Below are 16,068 nucleotides of genomic sequence, written 5' to 3' on the forward strand. Positions count from 1 at the left end.
ATGACAGTATCATATTTTAACAGGTATTTATCAGTTTCCAGCTATCTTTTCATTTCTATTCCTTGCCTCTTTGCCCTATTATCATATAAATATTTAAATATTATATGTTAGGGTTCTGTTCAGTATAATTGTCCAGTACACTATTAACATTCAGCTCATGCAGTCCGTGAGCTGGTAGGCAGGAAAACATGCCTCAGACTGCTTTGATTCTACTTTTTTTTTCATCTATTATGTGTATTGGTTTCGTTTTAAGTAGTTACATCTATTGTTGTAACTTTTATCCTACTGGTCATTCAGGACTGGCACCACTGATGACTGCTCTGGGTACAAATAAATGCCCTGTAAACTGAATTTTCATGTCATCTCCATTAGAAGGAAATAAAAACCCGGACTTCTGTTCATTCTAGAAAATACGCTGGGTAAAATACAGACTAAGCCCCACTATGATGCATCCCATCAGCTCATTATAGAGTCTGAGTTTCCTTGACATATGTGGTTCCACAGTCTTATAATCACCAGCAGAAAGCAGAACTTCTCATATCATCACTGATCTTATACAGTAAGGAATGAATTCTGCTCATGGAGGCTGATGAAAGACGAGAGGGGCTCTAAGCACTTAATGTCAGGATTAAAGGGCAGTCATCAGTAAGAGTGTATTACTTTTTGTGGCAATTCCTTTTTTGTGGATTCCTTTTTTTGTCCTCTGATGAAAAAATATATCCAGGGAAAAAAGAACCTTAAGGCAAAATAAAATAAAAATCCCAAACTTTGTCTTCAGTCAGTAAAATCTTACATTACTCGTCATGTAGTAAGTCAGTTTTTTACAATGAATGTTATCTGTCGACAGCGCAGGTCTGTGCATACAGATGCATTCACAAAACTAGTTTGTGAATGTCTGAAGCTGACAGAAATGTCCCCAAGCACGGTCTCCATCATAGCTGAGGAGGGTAGGATCACACTTTACTCACTGGTGCCTTCCTCCTGGAGGTACCCACTTGTGTTTGCACGGCAGCAGCACTCATCACCATACGCCCTCACTTGCACCTTTCTGCTGTCACTATTTCCCCTCAGGTCCTACTACGATTTAAAAAGAGCCTGGACATTATCATATCAGGTTCTGGCTCCAAGAGTCTTTTCAATTAATAATTCAACAATAACTCACTGAGAAGGTTGTCATGTCAGCTGAATGCTAAAGAATACAAAATGCTTACCAAACTTATTTTGTGTTGATCTCTGCAGACTAAGGCACTTAAGATACCATTTGTACAGAGTGGTAGAGCTACAGCACATGTTAGCGGAAGACAATGCAGTGTAAAACACTGGGCTTTTCAAGCTAATTGCAACATTTCTATGTTTTTAAGTAAATATCAGCTTACATCCAAAACTCAGAGTGGCTTCATAGCTTCTGACAGTTCCAAAGATATTTGACACTACACAGACATATTTTCCAGCGTCCCTTGATTTCTCTGGATTATTGATAACAAGTCTGCCTCCCACCATACTGTAGCGATCCTTTGTTAAATCGATATCCCAGTTGTTAAGTTTCCACCTATTAAAAAAAGAAAAGCCAGATGTAAGATTTGGCCCCAAAAATAAACCTGGTAAGAAATCTGATTTGAAAAATAACTCATAAACTGTGATAATCTATGCAAGAGCCACAGATTTGAACTCCAAAGGTCTTTTAACATAACAGTCTCAATCTGCTTCAGCTTTCTCAGAGATGTGACACAGGCTAAAGCCTGATTGCTGGCCATGCTATAAAGGATGCTTGAGACGGCCATGAGTGAGCTAGCTAGTGATCAAGCACTGGGATTACAAACATATCCTCAAGTAGTCATCTAAGGCCAAAGTGGCTAAGAAGACACTCCCTCTGCACCTTTAAAGCAGGAAGCAATTAAACTTTTAAGACCTTTTTGCACACTTGCTGCAGGGGATGAAAATGTTTCATAAAGCCTAATGTGCCAGTGAAGCTTGTGCAAAACCAGTGGCACGTCTAATTTAAGACCTACTTACTACGATTAAAAAACTGCTGGATGCTCCCACCTTAACTACTGTAAAACTCTGCAGCCAGTTTACTGAGTTGCTCTAACTTTCTCTTCAGGGACTATGAGAGGAACTCAGTGGGCCAGGTCTGTTCCTTACTGACTTGTACTGATTGCAACGGAGCTATAACACAAGGAGTGGGAATTCATTTGTATCTATATTTGTACCTACTACTATGACCACAAGAGGGAGCGCATAACCTTCTTTGAAAGTAATCACACGTGCCGAGCACAAATACTAAAGATGCAAATTAAATACGTTTAAAGATCATAAAATTCTTGCAGTGCAAATCGCTTTTTTGTCACAAGGTAAAAATATGCACTAGTGTTTGAAAATGAGAGCATATACCCTCTGTGTTCCTTCTTTAATGAAACATTGTAGCAAAATATACAGGATACTCATTTGGAAGCGGAAATCACAATTGTCACAGAAACAGCAACAAAGTGGTATTAACAAAAATAAATTAAAAATAAAAACAAATAATGAAATGGTAGGATTTTCAAATGCAGCAAATATTATTTAGCTTTTACAGGATTTTAGAGGTATCACTTCAGTCCTGTGAGATACAATACATGTCTTTATTATAAATCAATCCCCTGTTGAGAAATACCTAGGAATAACTGTCATGAGGAGAATTTACTCTGCAATGAAAGAGATCAGAAAAATATTGCACAAAATGTGTAACTGTGAAGAGTAATAATTAAAAACTGTTTTCTTCTGAATTTACTAAAGAAAAACCCAATCATATTTTTATGATGTATCCTATTTTTCTCTGAATACAATATCAATTTATATTCATTCACAAAACAAGACTACTCTGCAGTATGAAAAATTGAACTTAGTAAAGACAGTGATGCAGTCTCCTTGCTTCAATCCTGCCTCTTAAAAGGCAGCTCCTTCATTCCATAAAATCTGTGTTTAGGATTAGAATCATAGAGTCACAGAATCATTTTGGTTGGAAAATACCCTCAAGATCATGGAGTCCAGCTGACCAACTTCATTCATATGGGTAGTTCTCATCAGGTTCAGCTGATGAGTGTTTCTCACACATGAAAATGCAGAGCAAGATGACTCATGACACCCAGTTAGACACACTGAATTGAAAAGAAGTTGTGTCTCTTTAGAGTCGGGAATAAATACATACCTATATGTGTATATATATATATATTTTTTTTTTTCTATAAACTGCCTAGGAGCTTGGAAAGGTGTATTAGTAAAATGTGTAGTTATCTATCTGTCTTCTCGTTTTCCAAGGCTGCTTTGAGTTTCTTCCAGCTGAGATGTAAAACTGCAGGAATATACATACAAAGATATCCACAGGTGAGTTAGGAACCATCCAAGAGGCTATACCCAAAGAGAGCCTACAGAAAGAGAAGGTGTTTGAAGAAACCTTAGAAATGCTAGAACCACCAAGAGACCTATGAAATCTCTAAAGATTGCAGAAAAGCTACAGAAAAGAAAAAAAAGTCACTGATAATCACCAGCATGTATTTGCATAAAGGTCATTTTGGGAGAAACATCAGAATACTCTGAGGTCCATAATCTACATACAGGACTGGGGACTAAAGGACTCCATATCTTGTCCGCACACAAGTATGTTAACTTTCAAAGCAGTGTTGAAAGCTCCATGAATTACGGGAAAAATATGGATCCCTAGAAACTGCATTAAGTATTTGAACTTTAGCAAGGGTGAAGGACCATCAAATACAGAAAGAAGAGTGGATGAATGCTTAACAAACAGTGAAAATAAGGAACTTCTAAAAGAAGTCTAAGAAGGTGAAGGGTCAGGAAAAACTAAAGTGGCAGGAAGGACTTAACTGCCTCTGAAAATTTTGGTTAATGACCTGGTAAAGGGCTAAGAAATGAAGCCAATACTTTGAGGTAGACTAAAATAATGGCATCAGGAAATAAGGAACATGGCCTTATTCTGTATTGCAATTATCATATCAGCTATCAGCACTAATTGTCAGATCTGTTCCTAAATAAAAGAGCTCTGGAGGTGCAAGGCAATTCTTCCAGGGTGGCTTCACTAATTCAGGTCTTGCAGAGCCCATGACAGATAAAGAAGAATGCTAAAATTCATGAAGAGCCTGTAATCACTCAGTAGATGGTATGTTTACACAGCCTTGCAGATAGGGTGAAGGAGTCTCTGGACAGACTGGAAGTGATGGGTAAGTAGATCAGAAGGGAACTGAATCTAAATGTATCTGATCTCTCCACACTTCCAGTTCTTCCCAAACATGGGGAGAGAGCAAACAAGTGCAAGAGCAAAATGCCATGTAGCAAAATTTGTAAAGACATGAGAGCCAGGGATAGTATTCAAAAGGGGTATTCTAGTTTCCCCTCAAATCCTTCAGTAACAGGAGGTACAGTATAGGTAAACAATCTGTAAGTGTATTTTAAAAAGGCAATGAAGACCAGTTAAGCTGTTTAGATGGAAGAATACCATAGTTGACCACAATATTGTAACAGATTTAAAAGAATGGCCAGCAGACTCAACTGCTTTTTCTGTCTTAGAAGCCAGAGTTTAGGAAGACACACAAGTGAGTATTGGGGGCAGACTGTAGGATAATCTAATGAAATAGATCTCGTTTTCTGGCAAGAAATTGCATCTGTCTGTTAGTATGATGACAGTAGTTTTCTGCCGATTACTAAGTTCTAAATTAGTCACGGTCTCAACAGTGACAATCTTAAGTACATTTTTCTGTACATAATGAACAGATAATAGCCGACAAACTCATATGGATGCCTTGAAATCTCACAACAAAGCGGAATTGCCCTGCTAATAACAATACAATTATTGTGAAAGAGGTCATGTGTGAATCTCTAATAAAACTAGCTGAAACATTTTCCTAGAACGTTTTTTCCTGTCTTCAGTAGCATAGCTGACGCATTCATGAGCATCTCTCTACAATATGGTGGATGCAAAAGCAATACAGGATGTAGAATATCCAGGTTCAACAGCCAGTCCTGCTTTTTTCAGAGTAAAATAGGATAAAAGATCTGTTCTGAATTAAAAAGAACAAGGACTTGGATCTCAGTCATCCTTAGCCTAAGCTAGATAGTCTCTTAATTACTGCTTAATGGTCACTTTTTGTTTATTTGTTTTGCATCTGGATCAGTATTCCTTTCAAATACTGAAAACATTTAACATACTACTTCCAACACTGTCTAGACATTCTGGCAGATTGAATCAAGGTTGATTTTTACTCAAAAATTGCAAATCTCCACATTTTTTCTTGCATTGAAGACATCGTATCAACCTATTAGAACAGCTTAATGCTGCAACCTGAAACACTCACTGAGTAAAATCCATATGACCTGAAAATCAAAACAAGAGAGTTACCTGTAAGTAGGAAAAGGAATTGCTCGAGCCCTGCAGTTCATTGAAACTTGTCCATCTGAAGATTCTTCTGGGTAGATGGTATCAATGGGTTGCTCCTCAAAAACAGGTCCATAACCTTTGTTTCCTTCCTCTGAAAAACAGTTTGAAATTAATAATTTTATAATTAGTGGGCAAATTGAAGAGGAATTTGCATCATACCTACTGCATTCAAAATGCAAAGGCTATATAGTGAGCCCTGCAAAATCAAGCATCAACAAAAACAGAGCAGTACAGTTAACAGAAGTGCTGGCCTTTCTTCACTGACCACATTCCTGCCCTCTGAGAACAAAAGTAATTTAAACTATGTTCCTGTAAAACTACCTTCTCTGCCTTCATAAATTATTTGGTGGAGATAATAATAAATTGAATATATGCCCTTTAGGAATGCAGCTAGACCAACTTATTTCACAGAGGCCAACAAATTCTCATCAAACAGGTCCAGTCGCAAAATAACTATTCAAACATTAAGTGCTTCTTACCTTACAACCTAATCAACTCCAATTGCTTTATACATTTGGAAAGAATCTTTACTGAATCAGACAAAATAATGTTGGCCATTTAATTGTTTCCAGAACATATTTCTGACCTTCCTTTCACACTTAGGTGTATGTATATGTTAACTCTCTCTCCTCAAAAATAAAATTTTTAAAAAACCCCAATCAAAAATCCTTTAAGTTTTTAAAGTCAAGCACTTAAAGGTGAATAAACGTCAAACAGGCTGGACAACTATTTTTTTAATCTTTACCCTCCATTTGCTGATGCTGTTGTAAAGGCTACAGACTCTGCCCACCCTTGCTGTGTTCCCTTCTCGTTTATCTCCTCCAAACGTACAAGACTGCTCTTCGGGGTCTGTAAACTCAAGACTAGGAACAAAGGTGGAACGCTATGGGAAAGTTCCACTCAGCAAATCCAGGATGTAACTTTTTTTCTGTGAAAACACCAAATGTCTCTTCTGAGATTCACCTAACAGTGTGGACAACTGTAAGCAAACTCACAGGAAAAGCAAAGTAAACAACTGCTACCAGGTTCACTTTCCATTCGAGTTCAGAGTCTTGCTGCAAATCCTAGAGATGCCAGACATCTGGGAAATGACTGCAGGAATCTTGTAATACAAGGGAAACAAACACAGTTTTCCTAATAAGATATTTAGAGATGGCTCAACCTTTCTGGCTTAAAAGTTTCCAAAAGCAATGGTTAAGGATGGAAAAATCTTAACATGTTGCAATATTATCTGTGCTGCCGAAAAATCCACTACAGGACTTGTAACGCTACGTTTAAAAAATCTTCACAGATCAAGAGATAAACTGGCAATGTAACAGCTGAATATCCTTAAATCAAATTAGAATTTTGTACTCATTCCCTTAAAATTTTTGCCTTTGGTTATAAAACATTTCAGACTAAATTAAGCAGGTTTTATAAAACCTAAAAGAGAAGAAAGCATCTATCTATATAAGTAAAGAATGTAAATAATATCCATCCCAAAATATCTTCTGCAGATATCTTTTTTATTGTTCCACATTCATAGACAGACACTAGCAGACAACTCATTACAGATAAAAGTAAGCTCCCTTTCCAGTTCAAGTTTGGAGAAAAAAAATCACTGTTTCCTCTGGGGACAGGACCAGAAGGCACTCTTATGCTGTGACACGTATGGTCAGGCAACTTCATTTTTTAAAAGCAATTCATGTAATGAGGAGTCTTTCAAAGAAGAAAAGAAGAGCAGCTAGAAAGAAAGGCAGAGCTTTTGAAAAATGGTCTGCTTTCTTTGATATTTTAAAGCACAACACTATGTAAAAATCTACATATTGCTAGATCAAAAGAAGAAGGAATTTCAGACTGAAAAGGCAAGAATTACGTATTTGCTCAGGGCCTGGAATGACTGAGCCACACATCTTAAGGCACTTTCTGTACAGTTCTTAAATACGAATACAGAATAACAAGGGCCTCTAGCAGCAGACAGCCATATCATATGCAGCTGACTCTTCCATCTCAGGTCTCAAATGATGCTACAGACCACTTTGGCATTTCATGGTATGTATTTTTAATGCTGCCAGCACTATTAATTGCACTGAGTGAATGTCTGTTTTTCACACCTATCAAATATGCTTTATAATGGCACTTCTGCTGCAATCTACTATGAAATCTGGTTTCAGATGTCTGGCTGAACAGAAAAAAAAAATGTGCACACAGCATGTCAGGTGTGACAACCAATAAACCTCTCATTCTTGGTCACAAGCTGAGTGAGGACCAGTGATATGCAAACAGCTTGGGGGAGAAAAGGGAAGAGAAAGATCAGCAAGAAATGGTCACATGCCAAGTGAAATACCAGATGTGTGTGACTCAGTTTGGAGGGTGAGGAAGGGCAGACTAGGAGTACAAGGAAAAACATCAGTTAATAGAAGTTTACTTACAAGAAAAAGGGGTGAAGTAAAAGTAGGGAAAGGAAGAAGGAAACGGATGTGTTAGATAAACTGAATGAGAACAAAAGCACATTTCATCTGTTCTGGTCCTGCTTTACACATGAAGATGGACTTAATGATCTCTCAAACACTCTCATTGCCCTATTTCCTGGGTACATTTCTTGTGATTTATATTTTTCATTGGAGAAAAAGCTATCATCTAATTCTGATTATTTGAAGCGCTCTTCAGTGAATTCTGCAAATGAGATTCAGGTTTTTCAACAGTGCTGAAATGTATTAGGCAGTCTTTGCCAAGTTCAAGAAAAACTCCACACAGCTGATGAGAACATGAATTCTGTAAAAGAACCGATGCTGCTGGGAGGTGTCCCTGTCACCCCTTCTCCAAGCGATACTCTCCAGCTGGGCAGTGCCTTTCTCCCTCTAGGCATTCCTGCTGCAACTCTCATGTTTGTCTGACTTCTTGGGTAGCTGCAAAGGCTAAAGAGTGGAAATCTATTCACTTCCAGCTTTTTGGCTCAGATTTCTGCCAGTTTAGCGAGGTGAATCTGCGAACCATCTGAAACGATCTGAAAGAACCACTGCCAAGTAAGATAGATTTATCTGAAAGCCTAACCACTGCTGGCAGATGAGCTACCAAATTCTATTAGTACACCTTTATGTCCCTGCACAAGCCTGTAATATATAATATCCAACACATTCAGAGAAAAGATACCAAAAGGATGTCTGAAAATAACAATCAGAAACCACCCGAGGCAGTCATTTTCAAGACATCTCAAGAAATGTCATCAGAAGGGGGAAAAGAAAGGCACAGCTAAAAGCCTTATTCAGCGCATCCTAAATTTGTATATATTTAATTGAGGAAATATATAACTTTTCCATATAAAACTATTTTTTTTAAATGAACCAGCTTTTCATGACTTACTTTTGCACGGTAAACAGTACTGTAGGAACATAGAGACAAAGGGCTTTTCCAGCCCATATACACTCCTGTTGTATTACATAGGTCTTAAAAAGAAAAATAAAAACCAACTCAGTAGCTGATCACCCTTGTATCAATCCTGCATGGATCTCCCTTCACGTCACTTCTTTCCATGTTCTAACCATTTTTCCACTCAAATGGTCTTGCAGCCTCTGTGTGCCCTGCTCCTGGTTTTCCCCCTCATGTCCATATCCAATTTGACAAGGAAATTATGCTTATCTATAATGGGAATGCAAAATTTTTCAATATAGCCTTCATATAGGTCAAGTTACTTATGTCAGGTAAATTTGGCATCAATTTAACAACATAGAAGACAAATTCTGACTTGATTTTTGAAAGATGAACGACTTCAGCAAAGCTGCCATGGTTGTCACTGAAACATTGGTAGGAAGAAGGGAAGGGACTGATTTATCAAAGCTAAATGCAGTTATTGTACATTAAAATACCCTAAATTAACCAAGTGACTTTCCAGCTTAGCTTACAGGTCTTTATTCAAAAATGCATTTGGGGAAACACTGTTTGTGACACTACAGGTTTTCTTTAACTGTCCTTTATAAGCACTTACTGCAGATAGGAAAAGAGCTGACTATGGATGGAGAGAGTTTGGTTTCTTGGTCAATTTGGGATTTGAGGATCAGGAGCCTGAGACGTGGAGAAGATACACGGTAAGAGCACCCCAAGGATGAAGCTTTAGACACTGTGGAAAAGGGAGGATGCAGTTGTTAGGTTATTTTGTAGGAATGGCAAAGTGATCTTGGGCTGCTTGGACATTATAGTGATGAAGAGAAATAGCTATATCTAGGAGAAGGAGATGGCATAACTAGAAAACTGCTTGGGATACAACTGGGAAGGGAATCAGAGGAACCAAAACAGAGAAAAACAAAAGTTTGTGTGGTATAAATGAGGTGCTAGAGAAATACCATCCAGTGTAGACATCATAATACAGGACTTGGCAGAAGTGTGGAAGGGGTTAGGGGAAAAGTGAAGGAAATTCTCACCACCTAGGAAAGGGTGAGCAGTGCTCAGCTACACACTAACATACACACACACAGCTCAGCTTCTTCGCTTCTCCCAAAACATTACTCTGAACAAATACTCTGTGTTCTAATATCTGAATGATTGCATTTTAGCTTTTTAGCTGCATTTTCTTGGTTTGGCATTATCCCCATTGTGACAACATGTTTTTGTCAAATTTCTTATTACCTAGACTTTTTCATGTCTGGGTCCCAGCCTGTCTGAGACATATGATATAAGTACTTCTAATATTCAGGGAAACATGTCTTCCATTTTTTTCACTTTTGATTTTCCCTGATATATGAATTTTAGTCTTTTTAAACACAGGGAATTACTTACTTTTTTTTTTAATTGCTAAAAATCACTTAAAAAGCGTGACTGATTACCTGATGTTTCTCCTTATCTGATCTTGGTAGATTCTACAAGATCTACAATACCAAATAATCTCAAAATGTGTCTTTTTGACTGATTCTAAAACCCCTCAATAAGGGCTGCTGCTTTATTCTGCTCTGGTGAGACCCCACCTGGAGTCCTGTGTACAGTTCTGGAGCCTTCAGCACAGGAAAGACATGAACCTGTTGGAGAGGGGCCAGAGGAGGCCACAAGAATGATCAGAGGGCTGGAACAGAGAGAGAGTTGGGGTTGTTCAGCCCGGAGAACAGAAGGTTTTGGGGAGAACTTACTGAGTCCTTTCAGTACTTAAAGGAGGCAAAGATAGGAACAGACTTTTTAGCAGGGCCTGTTATGATAGGACAAGGGATAATGATTTAAAACTAAATGAGGGGCTATTCAGGCTAGATATAAGATTTTTTTACATTGAGGGTGGCGATCACAGTATCACAGTATGTTTGGGATTGGAAGGGACCTCAAAATATCATCTAGTCCAATCCCCCTGCTGGAGCAGGAAGGCCTAGGTGAGGTCGCACAGGAACATGTCCAGGCGGGTTTTGAATGTCTCCAGAGAAGGAGACTCCACAACCTCCCTGGGCAGCCTGTTCCAGTGTTCTATCACCCTTACTGAGAAGCTTTTTCTCAAATTTAAGTGGAACCTCTTGTGTTCCAGCTTGATCCCATTACGCCTTGTCCTATCATTGTTTGCCACCGAGAAGAGCCTGGCTCCATCCTCGTGACACTCACCCTTTATATATTTATAAACATTAATAAGGTCACCCCTCAGTCTCCTCTTCTCCAAACTAAAGAGACCCAGCTCCCTCAGCCTTTCTTCATAAGGGAGGTGCTCCACTCCCTTAATCATCTTCGTTGCCCTATGCTGGACCCTCTCCAGCAGTTCCCTGTCCTTCTGGAACTGAGGGGCCCAGAACTGGACACAATATTCCACATGTGGTCTCACCAGGGCAGAGTAGAGGGGAAGGAGGACCTCCCTCGATCTACTAACCACTCCCCTTATAATACACCCCAGGATGCCATTGGCCTTCCTGGCCACAAGGGCACAGTTCTGGCTCATGGTCATCCTGTTGTCCACCAGGAACCCCAGGTCCCTTTCCCCTACACTGCTCTCTAATATGTAATTTCCCAACCTATACTGGAACCTGGGGTTCTTCCTGCCCAGATGCAGGACTCTACACTTTTCCTTGTTAAATTTCATTAGGTTATTCCCCGCCCAACCCTCCAGCCTGTTCAGGTCTTGCTGGATGGCAGCACAGCCTTCTGGCGTGTCAGCCACTCCTCCCAGCTTGGTGTCATCAGCAAACTTGCTGATAGTACACTCTATTCCCTCATCTAAATCATTAATGAATATATTGAATAATATTGAATAGATATTGAATATATTGAATAATATTGAATAGATATTGAATATATTGAATAATATTGAATATATTGAATAATATTGGCCCCAGTACTGACCCCTGAGGCACTCCACTAGATACTGGCCTCCAACTAGACTCCGCACCATTGACTACCACTCTCTGGCTTCTCTCCTCAAGCCAGTTTGCAACCCACCTCACTACTCTATTGTCTAGACCACACCTCCTCAACTTAGCTGTGAGGATGCTGTGGGAGACCATGTCAAAGGTTTTACTGAAGTCAAGGTAGACCACATCCACCGCTCTGCCATCATCCATCCACCTTGTTACACTCTCATAAAAGGCTATGAGGCGATCACTAGCACAGGTTGCCCAGAGAGGTGGTAGATGCCTCATCCCTGGAGACATTCAAGGCCAGGCTGGATGGGGCTCTGAGCAACCTGATCTGGTTGCAGATGTCCCTGCTCATTGCAGGGGGGTTGGACAAGACGACCTCTGAATGGCCCTTCCAATACAAATCATTTTATGATTCTAAGACTTATTAATTTATTTTAGCAAATCTTTTCCAGTGTCTAACAATAGTTACAGTTAGAAGATTTTTAACATCTTCAACTTTTTGACCTTTTTGTCGAACTTTTTAATTTTGCTCAAAGTTCTCCTATTAGATATGAGTTCATTTTCTGGTGTTTTACCTGCCTCTTGGGTCTTTCCTCTTGTTAGTAAGAAATAATGAAGAAGAAATTGAACCAAGAGTATTTGCACACAAACACTCATCTTGCTCTTCATATGCAATGGAAGTCCTTAAACATAATCTTTACATTCTACATAGTATTAAGCAACTATGCCAACCTGTTACTACTACAGACAATATAAAATCTTTAACTCAAAACATCAGTTTCAGTGGATTAAGGTGCTGAGCAAATAATTCCTCTGTTGAAAGAGAGCAGGGTTAGTTTGCTCGTTTCAACACCAGTCATCCAAATCACTTTCAGACAAGTCAATTTATTTTATTATCAGCTAATTTAGTCTTTACATGAATCTAACTTTTTTTGAAAATCGATTTTACTCATAGATTAAGGATAATGTCATGAAGTAAAGCTGCTTGTAATTATGAAATTGCTGTGTGTGTGAACACAACCAGAAAGGGAAGTAAAAAATACGTAGTTTATTTAGTTAAAAATATGTAGCCTAGTTTTTTAGTTCATAGGAGAAAACAGCAGTTCTTGGGCTTATTTTTTTTCCAATATGGAAAATTAAATAAAATCTAATTGTTTACTTTCATCTTACTCATTCTCAGCTGCAGACTGCATGTACTGCATGCTTTTAGGGGTTATTTTATATGTGTGACAAATCATGGAACATAAAATGCTTTAATAGGCGTTTCTTATAGATAAGAGACACCACTATCTCAGACTTGCAGCACTCCAGCATCTCAAACCATAATGAGATGACACAGAGGAGATAAAGTTCAATAAATGAAGTGATAGCAAGAATAATAATTCTTTCTCTCTCTCTCTTTTTCTTTCTCTCTTTCTTTCTTGTCTACTCTATTGTGTACTATAAATTCAGAGTGAGACTCTTGACTTTAAGTGTGGGATTTATCTCATGTAATTTTAAAAGTTACAGATTTTGTCCAAACTATTCATATGGGCTTTCATTAGATGGGTCAGACAAGCATTTCCAGCAGGTAATTTGGATATCCCATCCTCTCTTCATCAGCTACAGAGAAAGCTGAAACCCACAGCATATACTTAACCCTTAGATGGTAAAACAAAGTGTGATAAATCTTTCATAAGAGAGTCTGGATTTACCTGACCGTAGCTGTGCAACACGAGCTGGAGCCTCTGGGCTGAGCCCACCAGCTGAAGGCTGCTCCTGGCACTGAACCCAGACCCCAACCCTCCCCCTGGAGTCGAACCTTTTGAGGCAGCTCTAGCACCAGCACTAAAAATGACAATGTACCTCCTTGTTCCTTCTTAGCCAAAATTGAACATTCTCTAGTGGATGCCATAGAAATTGACACTTTTTTTCCACAAACCTTATAAAGAAACGTATTGAAATAGTGATTTTGTTGATATACAGCAGCATAATTTCCACGATGCCAGACAACTCATCAGTTCCTTTTACAAACTTTCCAAACAATGCAATACCTCTACATATTATTTACTGCCAGCACAGATACCATATTGAATCTATAAATGATAAATCTCAAAGTGTGAGTTTAATCTATTAAGTTCCTGGGATGAAACTACTGCCTCTTTAGGTATCTGTCTTCATGGGATTGTAAACTCTGAGGAGCTTTTCTAAGTCCATTTATGAAGCAGAATTTAGTGCTCAGATTAAATATGACATTAGATATGACAAATGAGTATGTGTGAAGCTGGAAGCAGCTTTATATTTTAAAACAGAGCCAAGAAAATGGTAACCCCAGGAACCTGTCTCACAGTGTCTGCAGTAGGACATCCTACCTGTGTGCAGTACTTCATTTAACCGAGTCAGACTCATCACCACCACCACCAATTTTTTATGACTCTTTCTAAGTTCAGACACGATCTTCTCTTTTTCTACCAGCTCTACACTCGGAGAGCTTCAGAGAGTTCGGAATTGCCTGGATCACATCGATGAGGTGAGAATTGGCCGTGGGTGCAGTGTTTTCCAGGACACCAGGTTAAAGGAGCAGGTTGCAGCACAGCAAACCCAGCACTACACATTTCCTCCAACTTTTGTTGCTACTTTCAGCACTGGGAATAACCTGGCTGGCGTGTCACACAGGCAGGGAACACACCCTAAGGAGGAGGGGGCTGATGATCTTGATCAGGACTTCTGTGTCACATGGCAGAACATTTGGAAAAGGGTAAAAAAGACCACTATGCTTACTGGCAGATGCAGCTACTAATATTTACACATTACTTCACAGTTAACTTTTAACTACCACCTTAATTCAAATATATCTACATTCTTCTGCTGATGGACAGTTGCCACACGCACACAGTGAGTAACTTTATACCTGATCTGAGACATTATTTTGTAGCAAACCTGAAGTGGATCATTCCTGCCATTTATTTAATTAAATTATTCATCCTACCTGTCTTTTCAACATATTTATTCTCATATTTTCCATAATCAGTTTTCTTTCTAATCTGAGTACAGAAAGGTAGAAAAACAGAAAATTCTCAAAAGGAATAGTATATTGTAATTTTACTATCAATTTCTTTTACTGATATCTCACAAAGACAGGTCACTAGACCATGTCAGGACAATTGTGCATCATTCTTTCATATGGATAGTATGAGAATAAGCAAAAATGTTATAAATTAACATTTAGTCTCACTTTCTAATTTGATACAATGATTTCAAGCAAGTCTTCATTTTCTGCATTCTTTACAAGATATAGCTTTTCATGTTGTTTTTCAGGGCAGTTGTAATCTACATTCCACGCAGCAGCTGTGAAATATTCTTCACATAGGAGTGAAAAAAAATCTTTTAACTCTGTCCTTATTTAAAAAGTATTCATGCTTTGTCAATTTTTAAAGAAGTTATATATTTCAAGTGATACGTCAGAAATGGTGGATATATAGTTATGTGGCAATTCCTTGGGAAAGTGGTTTTAATAGGAAGTCAAATGTAAGATCAAGTCACTTCACTCAAATGATTCACATACTGTGAAACATACGAAAGATTTTTAATGGTGCCTACTTGTATATTTGCCTTATTTGTTCTAAAATGTCTTTAATCTCACTAAATTCTTAAATTAAAACACACAAAAAAGAGAAGTAATTGAATCTTAATAAGGGAAATAGCTGATTAAACAAAATGGAGTAACTGTTCCGTTAACCACTGCTTAGGACACTCAGGCTTCTGGAAGGGCTCACAGATCCAGCAGCATTTTAAAGGTGCTTTACACAGGAGGAACAACTTGTACGCATCAAAGAGAAAAACATTAGTGTGTAAGGTACCATATGCAAAAGAAACTGACAGAGAAATTATGATGGATATCACTGAAACAGAGTGAAGGGCTAGCAGTAAAACATGCAGGGCTATAATATGCCTATGAACTCATATGTTCAGAAACTACAGCGGGTGTAATCTAAGGCCTTGATCCTTCAAACACTTCTGTATATGCATTCAACTCCATAGGAAAATCATTCCATGCTCCATGAACAGAAGACCAAACCTCCATATACTAAAAGGGAGTGATAAAAAAATAAATGGAGGAAAGATTTTAATGATCTTCAAGACCTACAGATTGCATACTTCAACAACAACAAAAATGTTTTGCTTTAAAAAAGGCAAAATAATATGAATTTTACTTTCAGAATATCTGTGCATAAACCATTTCATTTTGAAGATAATTGTAAGAAGGTTAGCAGTAGGATTTTAATGAATAAGTTTCTAATCATTCTGTTGTAATGAAAATATCTTTTCAAAGAAAGATGGTAACAGTTTTACTAAGCAATGGCT

At 38.3% G+C, this 16,068-nt stretch overlaps 1 protein-coding gene across 1 annotated transcript in view; it reads right to left on the reverse strand.

Annotated features, from left to right (window-relative positions):
• CNTN1 (contactin 1) overlaps positions 1-16,068 on the reverse strand; it is a 253,374-nt gene that overhangs the window by 71,302 nt on the left and 166,004 nt on the right. The window contains exons 5-6 of the mRNA XM_065048651.1: positions 5,390-5,519; positions 1,377-1,549 (exon numbers count right to left, since the gene is read on the reverse strand). Coding sequence (XP_064904723.1) covers positions 1,377-1,549; positions 5,390-5,519 — 303 coding nt within the window. The remainder of the gene's footprint in view (positions 1-1,376; positions 1,550-5,389; positions 5,520-16,068) is intronic.

Source organism: Columba livia, chromosome 1 (genome assembly GCF_036013475.1).
Source record: "Columba livia isolate bColLiv1 breed racing homer chromosome 1, bColLiv1.pat.W.v2, whole genome shotgun sequence".
Taxonomy (NCBI): Eukaryota; Metazoa; Chordata; class Aves; order Columbiformes; family Columbidae; genus Columba; species Columba livia.